The sequence below is a fragment of the Dermacentor variabilis genome, chromosome 9 (genome assembly GCF_050947875.1).
Source record: "Dermacentor variabilis isolate Ectoservices chromosome 9, ASM5094787v1, whole genome shotgun sequence".
NCBI classification, from domain to species: Eukaryota; Metazoa; Arthropoda; class Arachnida; order Ixodida; family Ixodidae; genus Dermacentor; species Dermacentor variabilis.
This window is the reverse complement of record NC_134576.1, coordinates 42,945,473-42,963,173: the sequence shown is the minus strand read 5'-3', so window position 1 is coordinate 42,963,173 and position 17,701 is coordinate 42,945,473. Positions and strand designations below refer to the sequence as shown.

Genomic DNA, 17,701 nt, shown 5'->3' with positions numbered 1-17,701 from the left:
TGAAATGCTGTTATAGTAGCTCAATGCTATGTTCAAACAAAATAACCAGTGATGGTCTTGTGTGTCCATTTGAAATAGCCTATTGGCACGCGCGAGGAAAGCAGAGACGAGGCGTGGTGCTTGGAGTTTCGGTGCCAATCAATCTTTATTCTTTGTGCGCCGGCCCTCTCTCGGCGGCCGGCTGGCTACGGTCGACTGCGGTCGGCTCTGTTCCGCGCTGTCAGCACCGCGGCTTATCCGCGGCATATTTATCTTCACCACAGCACTCCCCCCCCCCCCTAGTGAGAACACGAACGGAACCAGCACGACAAAACACTCGTGTGATTAGAGGTTGAGGCGATTTGGCGCATTTAGACGTCTGCCACTGCGCGTGTGGTAGGTGCGAGTATCAGGCGTAGCTGCATTTTCCGCCCTGGTGGAAACCGCTGCCCTGGGACGAAGCACTTCTGTATGGGTTCCAGACGACGGGTTAAAGGTGGGTGGCATGGACTGCGTTCCCATGTACGCAGGTTTGTCCATGTACGCAGGCAAGTCTGTCCAACGAGACAACTTCCCGCCGCCCCCGCCGCCGCCCCCACGACGGAGAACCTTGAATGGCCCATCGTACGGTGCTTGTAGTGGTCGTCGTACAGCGCCGTTCCGCAGAAAGACGTGACTACATGACTCAAGCTCGTTCCTCACGTCTGTCCTCCTCTCTGTGGGCTGTCGCGGAGGTGTAGCTCGAAGCTTGTTCATGATGCCACGGAGGCGAGATGTGTAGTCGCTGGCGGAAATGCGAGCTTGCTGTTGGCCAGATGCAAAGAAATCACCGGGCAGACGTAGCGTCGTGCCGTAGACGAGTTCCGCAGCGCTGCAGCTGACATCTGCCTTGTACGCTGTGCGTATGCCCAAGAGCACCATAGGCAATGCTTTCCCCCACGAGTCATGTTCACTTGCCATAACTGCTGCTTTCAGCTGCCGGTGAAACCTCTCGACCATTCCATTGCTCATTGGGTGGTAGGCCGTAGTCATGATGCGCGAGGCGCCGATGAGTTTCGTCAGACTGGCGAACAACGCAGACTCAAACTGGCTTCCTCTGTCCGTTGAAATGGAGGAAGGTGCACCAAAACGATATAGCCAGTGGTTGACAAAAGCGCGAGCAACAGTTTCCCCTGTAATGTCGGGAATCGGGATAGCTTCTGCCCACCACGTGAAACAGTCGACCAAAGTGAGCAAGTAGGTTTGGCCCTGGCAAGGTGTCAATGGTCGGACTATGTCCATATGGATGTGGTCGAATCGAGCATCTGGCCCTGGAAAAGTCTCCAACGGTGTCACCGTGTGACGCTGAACCTTGGACCGTTGACACCTAAGACACTCGCGAGTCCACTGTCGGGAATCGCGGTTGATGCCAGGCCATACGAAACGTGCCGTGAGCAGCTTCTGGGTCGCCCGGATTCCTGGGTGTGAAAGCTGGTGTAACGAAGCGCATACCTCGCGACGGAGGCAAGCAGGCACGAATGGTCGAGGGCTGCTTGTAGATGTATCACAACAAATGTCTCCTGCTCAGGGCAAAGGAAACCACTGTAGGACGAGTGACGTCGATGTTTCCTGCAAATGGCGCAGTTCGTCATCGTCGCGTTGAGCTGCCGCCACTTTTGCGAGGTCTATTCCCGTGTTAGTGATGGCATTTACTGGGCTGCGCGACAGAGCATCGGCGACAGCGTTATCTACTCCTTTTATGTGGCGAATGTCCGTGGTGAATTCCGATATGTAGGACATCTGCCGCAGCTCGCGGGCTGTGTGCGTGCCGCCATCAGATTTGAGGGAGCGTAAGGCGTAGGTGAGAGGCTTGTGATCAGTCATTACAAAGAATTCCGTTCCTTCTAAGTAATGATGAAAGTGCCGGATTGCTGCATAGACGGCCAACAGCTCGCGTCCGAAAGTGCTGTAACGCTGCTCGGTGGGTGTCCATTTCCGAGAAAAGAAAGTGATCGGTTGCCATACCCCTTTGTTGAGTTGTTCAAGGACAGCTCCCACAGCTGCGTCCGAGGCGTCAACCATGACGCACTGTGGGACTCCCGGTTGCGGGTAGGCGAGAAGTGTGGCGTCGGCGAGGTGTCCCTTGATCTCTTGAAAAGCCGCTTCGGCGTCGTCCGTCCAGAGCAGCTCCCTAGCAGCACCTTCGTGTGTCGACAGCAGGAGGTGGAGAGGGTGTAGAACGGCCGCGCACCGAGGTACGAAACGTCGGTAGTAATTTACAAGGCCAAGGAACTCGCGGAGCTGGCGCTTAGTGGTGGGTTGTGGAAACTTCTCGACAGCTTTAACCTTGTCTGGATGAGGTTGAATGCCAGAGCTTGAAACAACATGGCCAAGAAAAGTCAGCTTCTCGGCACCCAGCTCGCACTTGTCCGTGTTCACCAGGATGCCATGCTCCGCCAGGCGCTGAAACACGGATCGCAGATGCGCCTCATGCTCGTCCGGTGAAGTGCTTGCGATGAGTAGGTCGTCGAGGTATGCATGGCAGAAGTCGAGGCCATGCAAAGCGCCGTTGATAAAACGCTGGAATGTCTGTCCGGAGTTTCGCAGGCCGAAGGGCGTGGTTATCGCCGTCTTCGATACATCTTCTGGAGCCACGGGGATCTGATGGTACGCCCGCACGAGGTCGACCTTCGAGAAAATCGCCGCACCATGTAGGCTGGACGTGACATCATGAATGTGAGGTACCGGATAGCGGTCGGGCACGGTTGCTCGATTGAGGGCTCGATAGTCGCCGCAGGGTTGCCAGTCTCCTGGTGTAGACTTCGGCACCATGTGCAGTGGAAACGCCCACGGACTAGCGGACGGGCGGATTATGCCGAGCTCGAGAATGTGGTCGAATTCCTGTCGAGCTGCTTGCAGCTTTTGCGGGGACAGGCGACGTGGGCGTGCGTAAACTGGTGGGCCTGTGGTGACAATGTGGTGGCATACATTGTATTTGACGGCCGCGCTGGCCTGTGGTGGCCGCGTCAGTTCTGGGAAATCGCCGAGGATGCCAGCGAATCGTGTAGCGCCCGGCGGTGCTACGAGCGTGGGGCTCAGGGCTGGATGCCTGGATGAATTCCCGCGCACTTCTGCTTGTGACAAGGGCTCCTGTAAACGCCGGTTGCGGACATCGACAAGAAGTCTGAAGTTGCGCAAAAAAGTCCGCTCCGAGGATGGCAAATTTTCGTCAGCCACGACGAAAATCCACCGAAACGTCCTCTTGAGGCCCAGGTCCAGCGAGAGGGAGCGTTGCCCGTACGTCGGTATCGTCGTATTGTTGACAGCTTGCAACGGTGCTGCGCATGGTCGTTTGCGGTCGGCTGGCGACGCCGGCACGACACTAACTTCTGCCCCTGTGTCGACTAGGAAACGAGCACCTCTTTCACGATTGGTCAGGAAGAAAACCGATGGGCGACTGTCCGACGGGGCGGGGGCACTGGTCACCCTCAGTGCTGGCCCGGGGCGTTTCCCGAATTTTCACAGGGCGACACACAGTTCCGTGCAGCGTTGCCGAATTTGCGGTGGTACCAACACACCCTACGTTGTTGTGGTTGTGATGTGGTACGCTGTCGTGGTCGCTGGTTTCCGCTCGAGTGCAGCACTGCGACGGTGTCTGCGACACGAGAAATTTCCTCTCGCATCTCTTGCAAGGAATTGGCGGATGGTGTGTCTGCGTGCACCATCGCGACTGTGGGCACGGCGACAGCCATGAGTTTGTCGGCGAGCTCGGCCATCTTGGCAAGGTCTGTATCGCCCGACGCCGTGAGACCTATCCGTACACTTGTGGGAAGCCTTTGCAGGAACAGTTCCCGCACTAAACGACCGTCGCTTGCTGTCGCGTCACCGGCCTGTTGTTGCATGTGGCGTAGCAACTGGCTGGGTCGGCGGTCGCCAAGTTCGGCCTCCCGTAGTAGCTGTTGGAGACGCTCCGGCTCTGTAGGTGTGACACGGCGAATCAGTGTCTCTTTTAGCATCTGGTAGGCGTTCTCTGCGGGTGGTGTTAGCAGTAGGTCCCGCATCTCGCTGGCCGTCGCAGGCGGGAGGCTGCCCACCACGTGGTGGTATTTGGTGCTGTCAGCAGTGATGCGGCGTGCAGCGAACTGTGACTCAACTTGCACCAACCAAAGTTGCGGGTCGCCAGTCCAAAACGGAGGTAGCTTCACATCAAGTACGGTACCGTGGGGCTGTCGGCATCGCTTGGCTGGTTCACGGCGATCGCGTCCGGGTCACCAATTATTGGCACGCGCGAGGAAAGCAGAGACGAGGCGTGGGGCTTGGAGTCTCGGTGCCAACTAATCTTTATGCTTTGTGCGCCGGCCCTCTCTCGGCGGCCGGCTGGCTACGGTCGACTGCGGTCGGCTCTGTTCCGCGCTGGCAGCACCGCGGCTTATCCGCGGCATATTTGTGTTCACCACAAGCCTTCCTTGAATTGCGTAAGCCAATTCACTAGAACACTGCGCAGCCAACTCACTTGGCTGCTTCTGCAATGGTCCCGCTCTCGCTTCTGAAAGAAGGCAGCTATTTAAGTCTCAGAAATGGGAAATTCTGATAAAGTAGATAATGTGGGCCCAGAATCCTCAATAACTGACACGGAAGTCAGGCGCTTCGTGCGGACAACAGAGTCTGTATTCCACAGACGCGACAATTTACACACTCGACAAAGAACTGAACCACGGTAACCGTAATTGTCTAGAATGTTAAGAATCCCTAACTCGACTAAGCACACGTCGACCCTCCTACTCGCCGCTGTGTCGTCGTCGTTGCTGTGGCGGTTGTCCTCGTGACCGGACCGTGACTCGACAGCAGTAGAAGCGTACAGCAGGCCGGCAGAACATCAGCCCGCTGAAGTACAGGTCACTGGCTAGCCAGCCGCTGTTGCCGCGAGCTGCCGGCACATCGGATCACTTGGTCCGCTGTCGGGTTCTTCCTTGGTGCCAGGCCGTGAACACCGCTGGGGCACCAGGCCCTCAGATCAAATACGGCGCCAAGCTGCTACGACAGCAGGCCCCCTGTGGCCGGCTGAGCAGCAGTGGCAGAGCGGGCTATCGGCCTCAACAGGTCCGCATGGCCACAGGACACGAGGTCGAAGAAAGCCGTGACTCGAAAGACCGGTCAGCGAGCTGGCGTCCGCATCGTTCCACGCTCGATGCTCTCTAGCCGCACGCAGCTCTCGCTCTCGTGGCAACGGGTTTTATTCGCTGTCTCATGGCTGCACAATGCGCACCAGAACTGCCGTTTATTATTCGCCTCTTCGCGGCCACACAACCCAGATATCATCACACACATGTATAAATATTGTCTTGGTGCTGAATATTGCACCACATGCTGTCTGGTCTCAAAAATCTTTAAACATTGTACTTAGGAACCGGTTCTGCAAAAGGCATGATTTCTCATTACAAACACTAAATATGCATTGCACACGCCCACGCACAGTGGTTGTTATGTGGCCTCAAAATAAACGTAACCAAAATATCCCGCGAGTGGGGCGAAATTTGCCTACAAATTATCCTCCGCGAGTCTTAATGGCCACAACGTTCATACATTGTGGGCACGACATATAGCACGCCACTGGTACTGTGTGCACAAATACGCGCGCCATGCATGTGCCGATGCCACCTACACTCTCCTAATTCGCTTTCCCGAGAAGCTTTGTATGTATCCTGGTATTTTAGGTGCCAAAACCACGATTTCATCATGAGGCGTGCCGTAGTAGGGGACTCCAGATTAATTTTGACCAACAGGGGATATATAAAGTGCCCCAATGCAAGAGAGACGTATTTCTTGCATTTCGCTCTCATCGAAATGCGGCCACCGCAGCCGGGATAACAAGTTTTGGCATGGGAGCTCTGGCATACTAAGTGCAGCGACAAAGACCAGTATGCATCGAATCTATGCCGCGCTATTAACATATGGATTCAGCAGATCCAAAAGCGTGGACGAGCTCTAGAAATAAAGAAACACAGCCCCAACAGTACACGGACGCTTCTAGATATCTTACAGGTGTTACTTATGCAACTCTGGGACCGTCTGTTTCAATGTCTGGCGCACTAAATGCGCGTACAAATATTTATACAGTGGAAGCATACGCAATCCTCTCTGTAGTTAAACACATAAAGTTAATGAATGGTACAAACGCAATTTTGTTCACAGAGTCATTGAGCATCGCTAGTGCTCTAATTAATCTACTAAAACACAAGAATTCAGTTTTTAACGAACTGTAAAGCTTCCTATGTTTAGCTTATGTGGGCAGCCAAGTGATCATAGTATGCTGCGTACCTGGCCATAGGAGCATGAAAGCAAATGTAGTTGCAGACGAAAGTTCCGCCTGTACCGTACACAGACCTTAAGCCATTTTAACATAGCCTGCGAAAATATTGGCAAAGGCAGTGAGACACATAGGTATGCAACAAACTAGACTGAATCAAACCAAAAATAGGCTACTGGATCTGTTAAAGAAGAACAAGACAGTGGGAAGTGCTGCGTTGTAGATTATGAATTGGGCACACCTGCAGTACTCACCCGTGTCTTCTAAGTGAAACTAACCCTGCCACATGTAGTTGGTGTGGCAATAGACTTACGGTATATGATCTCGTTCCCTGCCCAATACGAAGGGGAGAAGCAGACGAGTGGCACGCCACCTGTCGGGGCAGCGCCGTGCATAGCGAGAAGGGGGTTCTCTGTGTTTGCCGCGAGATGGCTCTGCGTGTGCGCCAAGCGCAGAAGAAATGTAGCGAAAACGTACTTCGCTACACGTTTAACTGCGACTTCTGTAATTTACAAGCACATAATTACCGATATACACCACAGTAAAACTTTCTACGGCGCGTTTGTAAGGCAACACCGCATTCACTAGAGGCGCTTTTGTCTCGCTTTGAACCATCGAACTCATGGCTGAGCAAAGAAGAAAAAAAAAAGCTCATGGCTGAGTGGTAGCGTCTCACACTCCGGAGACCCTGGTTCGATTCCCACCCAGCCCATCTGGCAATTTCTTTTTATTTATGAATTGCCTTCCTGGATTTTTCGCTCACGGCCAACGCCGCCGACACCGATGACACCGACTTTTCTGCGACACGAGCTCCTTAACGCAATCGCGTTAAAAAGTACTCCCTTCCTTATACCGCCATAATATACCTCTTCATCCAGCGTACTTCTTAAGCAATGACCCTCTATTAGGTTTAAAACTGTACTAAAATTCTTAACCAAAACTAACACGATTGAAATAATTTGGCCTAGGCATTTTGTAGCACCTCGCCTTAGAGGCTGTAGCAGGAATGCAGTCACTTACAGAGCACTTGCCTCGCAGCCCTTGCACTGAAGGGCTCTGCTGAGGCACTAGTGCTGCTATGACTTACAAGATTCAGTACATAATCCTTCATAAGGGTACTTTTATAGCCACTGCTCGTTGACATTATTTTAATAGATGACATCATACGCCATTTAGTGCGAGCACATTTATGTCGATATAAAGCCATCTAGAAAGACATAGAAAGGAACAGAGACATCACTGTCTCTGTTTTTTTTTCTACGTCCTCGTTCAGTCGCGCTTACACGCCGCGTAACGGTGGCCGCCAGGCCGCGCCGTAAGCAGCAGCCGCCTTACAGCCACCGGAGAAGAAGGTCCTCCTCTCCCCCCCTCCCTTTCCTCACCCTCGGGCCTCGCGTGCGATAGGAGAAAACGTGCCTTCCGGCCCTCCTACCTCTCTCGTACACGCGAGATTGAGCTGCGTTCGCAGGCTCACCCGCCGACGCTTAAACTAACATGTGCAACATACGGCGCGCTGTGATGATTTTATCGCCTTTGGACTTTATGCGGAACCTCACGGCGACAGCTTCGGCAACGGCTACGGCAGATATGCGCCTGCAGTGTCCATATAATTCCTACAGCAATAATATATTTCAATATATTGACCGGGTGCTTCGTTTTTCTAGATATCGTAACATTTTCCCTAGGTCTTAACACTGGCAGTGAAGGAAAATTACCGGCGCAGCTATAGAATCATCGCAAATTTATTGCACACGCCCGCTCTGCGTGGGCTAGCCTCATAAATATAGGGTGCGCTATGCAATGAAGAAAGTATAGACGACCGGCGGCGCCCCGTAAATTAGGGCTGTCGGCGATTGTGCTGCAGTACAAAGAATGCTGTGCACAGAGCGCAGTCGTCCGAGATAACAGGATCGCTCAGCCAGAGAAGAAGCCAAGCTCCACTGCACAGCAGGCAAAGCAGGCATTATGAATTTTGAACAAGTTACGCCAAAACTTTCATTGGCCGCTTTACGCGCTTTAAATGAATTCAACAACAAGCATGGTATTCATATAATCTACAATGTGAGTATTCTGTTAGATTCTGAAGGATGATGAAGAATTGATACTTTCGTGGTGTAAATATAATCAACTGCACTGTTTTATGTTGGCGCTTATTCTCCATGATTAACTATTGTTAGTCCGTTCCTTTCCTCTTGACCACATGTTAACTGATCCTGACTGCAATGGATAGCTAAACTTAAATTGCGCTCTCAATGTCCAGACGCGGGTTGGTATTCATGTTTACAATATGCAGCGGCACTCCATGAGGATATAGAAACAAAATTACCAGCAAGTATTTGCACCATTACTGTCATCGTCGTTTTTATATTCTCATCCTATTATGTGTCAACTGCAGGACAGATGTCTAATTACGCAATATCGGTTGTCCTGCCATTAAAAGTAGGCTCTATGTTATGCACGGTAATTAGTGAACCTCATCGCACGATTTAATCACGTACCATACTTGACAGCTCCTTGATACCATTCCTATTAATTTGACAGACCGCATACTATGAACTCTACATGTTAAATGAACAGCCGCACTCACCTTTGTACTCCAAGTCTCAGTTATTGCACGCCTTACACTTCCTTGCTTTCTAATTCACACTCATATTTACATGTTTGTGACTCGCCCACTGTTCCTTCAGTCTAGTTGTCACGTATATTGCCAGTGATCGCGACAGCCCTTAAAACCATTCGCACAGAAGCAGACGCTGACAGTAAAAAAACTTACGGGTCAAGCACTTCGTACAGATGGTTACCCAGCGAAGCTGAAACATGCGGCCCCTGTGTTTATCACCGGGTGACTCCCGACGGTTCATTTAAGTACGGCTTGGTAGACTGAATGAATTTGTTGTTTTATGGCGCAAGGGCCAATTATGGCCAAAGAGCGCCAGGTCCGTGTTGATGAGTTTGCAGTGGGTAGATGAGTTCCGTGAGTTATTGTGATGTAGCTGTAAAGGGGCCTAAAAGCGATCTCTGTAAAGTGCATAAAAGCTATATGTAATAAAAGATGGCAATGACTAGTGAGTACTACTAAGAACACAAGAGATACATTGTGATAGATTCATCATATTTTAAAATACATGTAGGCGGACGTTTGCAAGACGCACTAATGCCTTAGAGAGCCCTTGAAACGGAAGGGCCTGAAGGCATGTGCTGCACAAAAATAAATTATCGCAGCAGCATCCTCTGGAGAGAGGACGTGCTCCAAATTCGTAGGGCTAACAACATGTAAGACAACATCGTTTAAGAAGCTTATAGGACTGCTCTGGTGTCAAACAACGGTTCTGTACCAAGAAACATGGACATGAAAGGGCATGTGCTGCCGGTATGCTAGCGGGAAGTGTTTGTTTTTTCTCTCTGTTTCGGCTTCCCGACATTTCAGGAGGGCGTGGAGGACGGTGAGCCTTTCACCGCATCTACCGCAGGATGGTGGCTCATTTCCAGGTAGCAGGAAACTGTGTGTGGCATATGTGTGTCCTATTCTGAGACGACAGAATAGGACTTCTGTTCGTCGTGTTTTTGTTTCGGGGGGCCAATAACCCAGTTTTGGCTTAATCAAGTGAAGCTTATTATTTGTTTCAGCTTCCCATAAGCACTGCCAGTGGCTTATGAGTTTCTTTCGGATGAAAGGCTTTAGGTCTAATAGGTGGTAGAATGTATATCTTGTGAAGCTATTGATGTGGCGATTTGGTCAGCCAGCATATTACCCTCAATGCTCCTTTGTCCAGGTACTCAGCATATTATGACTTGCTGCTGAGACATGTACAATGTAGGCTGGTAGTCTGTCGGATACTCGCTACACAGTTGCTGCTTGCGCTCGGCTGAACGAGCATGTTCTTGTGCCAAGGCTGCGGCGTCGGCACGGCGTAGAATAGCTCCTTCCCGTTTCTGTACGCCGCTTTGCCGATCGAAAGCTGCCTGCTTCTCAGGATCACGTATGATGCGTGGCCTACCCATTTTTTGAGCCGGAGAAAAGCTGCTACGCGCGCGCTCGGCTCGGTGTTGCCAGGTCTGACTAGGTGGCGTAGCGCAAAGCTAGAGAAATTATAGCCCAAACGTAGCCGAATACAAAACATAGGAAAAAAATTGTAGCCGAATATAGCCATTTGTATTTGTCCTCTTAAGTGCACGTGCGTTTTCGCATTCGGCTAGGGCAATGTTTTTTTGCTCAACCCGTAGTAACAAAATGTATGTGTCGCGTTGATGATCGGCCCTTGACACCAACAGTAGCTACATGGTGCTTGCACGCAGAACACCTTCTTGTTTGTCCTGCAAAATCTTAAGTTCCAGCGAATCGCTGCATAGGGCGAAAAACATCGAGCCCGCTATGAAAAAAACTACCTACACTACTCAGGCCTGCCGTTGTGAGCGCACAATTACCCACTAGAGGCGCGTATCAAGCACAAATTTAGCCACCAATAAACTTTCTCTCAAGCCTATCATAGGGTTTTTGTTATATTACAGATAGTCCGTAATTATTATTTTTAGTAATATACAATAATATTACCTACGAAATCTGTTCTTTAGCTTTCGTGAACGCAAAATAACGTTTATCATCATGCGCCTAGGGTAGCCTAGAAACACAACTGAAGGGTTCACAGTTACATAAGTCGCAGGTACGTGACACCTGTGGCAGAAAGGATGTTCCACATCTACCGCCAAGGTCTGCGAGTGGTGGCGCTGGCTAATTATCACCCCCAGGGTTCTACTAGGAAACATGAATAGTCAAGAAAGTGGATGGACAAACGGCGCCGCGGTAGCTGTTGGTAGAGCACCGCACGCGAAATGCGAAGGTTGTGGGATCGTTCCCCACCTGCGGCAAGTTTTTTTCACCCACTTTCATTTCCATTGATTTATCGTTGCTGTATTTCATTTTTAACGCACAAGTAGTTTCACCTGTGTTGTCGCTGGTATGAGTGTTTGTTGGCTTGTCATGATATGGGGATGCAAGAATCTCGTAATTTTGTACAGCACGTCACGCACACATGTCAGAACATACGCTGGCCCAAATGATACGACAAAAAAGAACACAGTAGCAGCTTGGTGGGGTCCACAATGTTTGGCAGGTACTGCCATTCAGTTAGATATGCGTACAATTGTTCCGTCGTTGGAGCCCTACGGTATTTACGAATATTCTTGCAATCACAATTACGCAAAGAAAACGAAAACCGCAGACGAAGCTTAAGCGACATGGTTAATCGCCGAAGGCACGTGACAGATATGTAATCAAAAGTGAACAGCAACAAACGTTCCCATTTACTAAATATACAACCTGCGAACAAACAATACTCTGCCAAATAGCGTAACTGTTTCGATCGTTACAGACAGTTCAGACATAATCATGACTTCACCCCCATGCTAGCATGCACCCTGCAACATGTGAATAAGCAGATCTTTAACAAGTCGCCGCCCTAAAGTTTCGTTATTCCGATAAATGCACGTGCACAGCATTGTTTGGCACGAGGAATACGCCACACTAACAGAAATTGCTGTCTCTCGCGTTATCGAGGGTAGATGTAAGCATCAAATGGCAACCGGGAAACAGATTAGTTCTATAGGATACTAGCCAAAATCTTAAATGGGTGTAGTGCATGTTCGCAAGGATATACACCATCACATTGCACTAGGCCATACTGTGCACTTGGCTATATAGACACTGCCCAGCTAGAAGAAAACCCGCTGTTGGCGGCACGACCGGAGGTGAAAGACGCCAGCGAGATAGAGCGCACTGTCCAGCTAGAAGAAAAAAACTGCCTGAAGGAGGCGCCACGCAGCGTGATGCCATCTCTCGAGGCAACGCAAGACCCACGCCACGGAACGCACGAACCGCTGACGTTGCAGAGAGCACAGTATCACAATGAGCCAAAAGATGACCATGAAATGTTTGGTATCTGCCTTTTCAGTAACGCTATTGGAAATGACAAATAAAATTGAAGCTTGAAGGATATTCTGAACAAACATTCGGAAGGACTAGGAAGCAATATTCTTTTGTAATTTGTTTTGGAAGTAGCTAGTGTATGTAACGGTACGCGGGCCTGTACAAAGGGTTAAGGGCCACAGACCGAGTTTTTATAAGTTCGCGCCAGTTCTACGGATGATCTCGTTTTGTTCTCGCAACTTGCCCGGATGTTCTCTTTTGATGGCCCGGATAACGGCACGGGCTTCTGGCTCAATGCCACTTGAAGGTCGCCCACAACATGAGCTAAAAGCATTTCACGCTTAAAACGCGTGGAAAATTGAGCAGCGCGGCCAGCCAAACTTCACGTGCAGCAAGTGCTCCCATCGTGATAGAAATGCCTACAAACGGTTAGTTATTCAAACCTTCTCCTGATTCACAATGGCTATCGCAAAGGCAGTCTCCCAAACAAAAGGTAAACCGCAGGCTATGCCTAAGCGGCATGGTGAAGCAGTGAGGCCGGATGCGAAGCACAAATTCAACAGTCAACACAGACAAACGTTCCTCCTTACTGAAAAATAGTACCGCGTGCGCACGAGAAAAAAAGAAGCATAAATATTTCGATCATTACCTGAACCTGAGAGGTAATTTTGATCTTACCACCATAATAGTGTAACGTAGATTGAAGACAGAGTCTTACAAAATAGACACTTCGCTTTAATGGCGGGCCAGAAGAAGAGCGTGCAGCTTACGCGCTCCGTCGTCTTTCATGGCGCCGGCCTTTGCGGGCGCCGTCCCGCGGTGCGGGAGCCTCACATCATTGTGTCAATTGCCCCCTATGCGAAAAGCGACCGTCTCGGTCGCATGAAAAAGTTTTTTCAGCGACGACAAGAAATGGAGCTCCTCAGGTGCATCTTGGCGTTCACGTACGCGCATAGTATGGTTTCATGCGCACTACATGAACGACTTCAGCGTGAGGACGACGACAGGGCGAACCGGGGTCAGAACTGCAGGGGACGACTTCGTAGGTCACGTCACTGAGGCGGCGTGTAACCTTGTAGGGACCAAAATACTGCCGGAGCAACTTTTCCGAGAGTCCACGGCGACGGATGGGCTTCCAGACCCACACGAAGGCGCCGGTATTGTAATGGGCGTCGCGTCGACCCTGATTGTATCGAAGGGTGTCGGTATGCTGTTGGCTCCGGATACGATGCCGAGCAAGCTGACGTGCTTCTTCGGCTCTTTGTACAGACTCTTCTACGTGTTCGCTGGTCGGGCTATTATCATCCAGAGGTAGCATGGCGTCAAGTGTGGACGTGACGTGGTGCCCGTATACAAGTTCGAATGACGTAAACTGTGTAGTCTCCTGTACAGCAGTGTTATACGCGAAGATCACATAGGATAAAATATTGTCCCACCATAGTGCGCTCTACGTCAATATACATGGAGAGCATATCAGCCAGCGTTCTTTTCAGACGATTCGTTAACACATTGCTTTCAGGGTGATACGCAATGCTCTTCTGGTGAGAACAATGCGTCAGCTGGAGAACGTCCTGGATAAGTTCGGCTGTAAATGCTGTACCACAGTCGGTGATGACAGCAGACGGTGCACCATGTCCGTAGGACGATGTCACCTACAAAGAACTTGGCCCCTTCATACGACTTTGCTTGCGGAATAGCTTCGGTTTCGGCGTATCGGGTTAATTAGTCGGTAGCGATGACTACCCCTTTCTTGCACTATGAGGTCACTGGGAATGGCCCAAGTAGATCCATTCCTATTTGTTCCAACGGTGCTTCAGGAGGGTCCACAGGGTGGAGAAAGCCCGCCGGTTTAACTGGTGGTTTCTTGCGGCGCTGACAATCGCGGCAGGTCTTCACATACCGTTTGACAGAAGAATAAAGTTGGGGCCAGTAATACTTCTGTCGTATCCTTGCTAAAGTCTTAGCTAAACCCAGGTGCCCCGCGCATGGGTCATCATGGCAGGCTTGCAAGATCTTTTGGCGCAGCACCCATGGCACGCAAGGAGGTACGTATTGGGACCGCCTACGTAGTTTTTCTTGTAAAGGACGTTGTTCTGCAAGTAGTACGATGATAAGTCGCGCACGAGCGAGCGGGGTAAAACACCTTCAAGTCCTTGAAGGTGCTCGATCAGCGGCAGCTGCTCAGGGTCAGCGCACTGGCGCTCAGCCATCTTTATGGCGTCGATAACGCCGACAGAGGGCAAGTCATGGTCAGGGTCCGATGACGTTGTAGGCATTGGTGCACGTGACAAACAGTACGCGTCGCTGTGCTTCCTCCAATATCGGTAGACAACTGTTATGTCGTAGTCTTGTAAGCGCAGGCTCCAACGGGCTAGTCTGCCTGAAGGATCCTTGAGGTTGGCAAGCCAGCATAGGGCGTCGTTATCGCTGACAGCCTTAAAGGGTCTACCGTACAAGTGGGGTCGGAGTTTACCAATTGCCCACACAACCGCTAAGCATTCATTTTCAGTGGTTGAGCAGATTTTCTCAGCCTTGGTGAGACTGCGGCTTGCGTAAGCAATGGGGCGTTCCGCAACAGCTTGCCACTGCACATGAACTGCACCGAGACCCGTATAGCTGGCGTCAGTAAGGATTTCATTGTCAGCTTCTTCGTCGAAATGAGCAAGTATTGGGGCCGCTTGCAAACGCTTGCGCAATTCATTGAACTACTGCTGCTGCTCGTTCGCCCAAATGAAAGGCACATAGTCGCGAGAAAGCCGTGTCAGGGGCTCAGCGATTCTCGAGAATCCCTCGACGAAGCGCCTATAATATGCGCACAAACCAAGGAAGCGTTGGAAAGCCTTCTTGTTTGTGGGTGGCGAAAACACGGCGACGGCCGCTAACTTGTCGGGGTCTGGTCTGACGCCTGTAGAACCGACGACATGGCCAAGAAATTTGAGCTCGTGGAAGCCAAAGTAGCATTTTTCAGGCTTGATGGTAAGGCCGGTGGTACGGATCGCAGCGAGGGCACTCTCGAGTCGTGCGAGATGTTCGTCAAACGTGCTCGAGAACACGACGACGTCGTCCAAGTATACGAGGCAGGTTTGCCATTTGAGTTCAGCAAGCATGGTATCCATCATCCACTGAAAGGTGGCAGGTGCGAAACAGAGGCCGAAGGGGAGAACTTTGAACTCATAAAGCCCGTCAGGTGTCACAAACGCTGTTTTTTCACGATCCTGTTCATCAACTTCGATTTGCCAATACCCTGATTTAAGATCCAACGAAGAAAAGCTTGGCATGCTGTAGACGATCAAACGCGTCGTCGATGCGTGGCAATGGATAAACATCGCGTTTGCTGACATGGTTCAACTTTCTGTAATCTACACAGAAGCGTAGTGCGTTGTCTTTTTTTCTGACTAACACTTCAGGGGAGGCCCACGGGCTTGTGGACGGCTGTATCACGTCGTCTTGGAGCATCTATTTCACTTGATGCTTGATCGCGTCCGTTTCCACTGGCGACACTCTGTAAGGATGATGACGAACAGGACGTGCAGACTCATCCGTAATAATGCCGTGCTTTGTGATGGACGTGCGCTGTACTTTGGACGACGTTGAAAACCAGTCCGCAAATTCGTTGACGAGGCTCGGTAGACGGACTTTCTGATGATCTGACAGAGCAGCGTTAACGTGAATCCGTTCTTTTAGGCTTGGTAACTCCGATTGCTGAGACGATGCGATTTCCAATGTGGCAATGTCAGTGACATCAATGATTTCGCGAAGAAATGCGATTGTCGTTCCTCGCGGTACATGCCGATACTCGTTGCTAAAGTTTGTTAGCAAAACGACTGATCATTTGTTCCGCACCTGAAGAAACCCTCTGGCTATTCAAATGTGGCGCTCAAGAAGCAGGGGGATGTTGGCCTCAGCAATTCCTGCGGCGTCGTCTTCCATGTCGCATTGGACAAGGGTAAGCACGCTGCTCTTGGGTGGCAAGGTGACGTCATCGTCAGCCACGCGAAGCGCGACGTCACGGTCGTTGTCATTACTGTTCGCTATGGCTTGCGTAGTAGCGAAGCTGACTCTGGACTCTTGCAGGTCGATGATGACACCGTTCGCCTGAAGGAAATCCATACCGAGTGTAAGGTCCTTTGAACATTCAGGAATAATGACGAAGTCGCCGATGTACGTGAAGCTCCGAATGTGGACTCGTGCTGTGCACCTGCCCATAGGAGTTATGACGTGCCCTCCTGCAGTACGAATCTGCGTTTCGGTCCGTTGCGTCGAAACTTTGTTCCGTATACGCGCGAGATTCTGGCTCATAACAGACGTGTCCGCACCCGTGTCGATTAACGTCGTGACTTCGTGGTCATCTATGGTAACTGGTACGTCGCAAGATACTGACACCGAACTACACTGCTTTCACTGCGTCTCAGTTACGTCATTTCGCGGTGGTTGTAGTGGAGGATCTTCAGCGTTCGCAACGTCAGCTACCTCACCTCCGCAGGTAGCTGGACTCAGTTTTCCCTGGAAGCAGAGCTGGCTGAGCGATGCCTTGTTGCGCTCGGCGTGAAGACGGGGCTGGAAGACCTGTATTGCGCAGGTGACGGTGACCGGGGGTCACGGAATCGTGGGCTAAACGAGCCCCTGGCATCCGCGAGGTAAGCTTCAATCTCCAGGGGGCGTTCACCATTGCGCGGGCATGGCGCATTCAGTGAAAATCCACGGAGCCCAGCTTGCCGGTAACGACACGCCCTGTAGAGGTGATCGGCTTCACCGCAATGAAAACACAAATCCCTCCGGTCTGCAGTGCGCCATACGTCGCTCTTGCGGGGTGGTAGTGTTTCAGTCATGAATGGCGTGCGGCGAGTCCTGAAGTCGGCAGTTGCTTGTTCAACGGCGCCCACACCATGATAGCTCGGGACGTAGCACGCATCAAGAAAAGTCGGAGACAACGAACTTCGCGCAGCTTCCGCATACGACATGCGAGGCTGTGGCTGCCGTACGTCCTACTGTGGTGTCTGGCTGCGTTCCGGGACTTGTACTGCCTGCCTGATTTCTTCCCGGACAACCTCAGCCAGAGCGAGCCGCGGTACCGATGCCGTAGCCACCTGAAGCTTTTGGAACACTTCTGGAAAAACAAGCCTAGTGAGCTCCCGCAAGGCGTCGGTATTGTCCAAGAGTACACCGAGAGGGTCACGCGATAGGGTCGACACGTCGCGGTTGTACTGCCTTGTTCGTTGCTGCAGTGCCTTTTCCATTGATATGGTTTCCGCGAGAAACTCTGCAACGGTCTTCGGTGGCTTGCGTATTAGGCGACCGAATAACTCTTGCTTGACACCACGCATCAAGCTCCTGACCTTCTTTTCTTCCGGCATGGATGTACCCACGTGTCTGAAAAGTCGGCACATATCTTCGACAAACATTGCGACGCTTTCGTTCGGCCGCTGTACTCTCGCCTGAATTGCAGATTTACCTCGCACCTTGCGATCGAGGCTCGCGTGTGGGCTGATTAGCCGGCGTCGGAATTCGTCCCA

At 51.2% G+C, this 17,701-nt stretch overlaps 1 protein-coding gene across 1 annotated transcript; it reads right to left on the bottom strand.

Annotated features, from left to right (window-relative positions):
• Positions 1-324: 324 nt before the first annotated feature.
• LOC142558316 (uncharacterized) lies at positions 325-1,011 on the bottom strand. The gene has a single exon (XM_075670465.1). The coding sequence runs from the start codon at positions 1,009-1,011 to the stop codon at positions 325-327; it is 687 nt and encodes a 228-aa protein (XP_075526580.1).
• Positions 1,012-17,701: the final 16,690 nt, after the last annotated feature.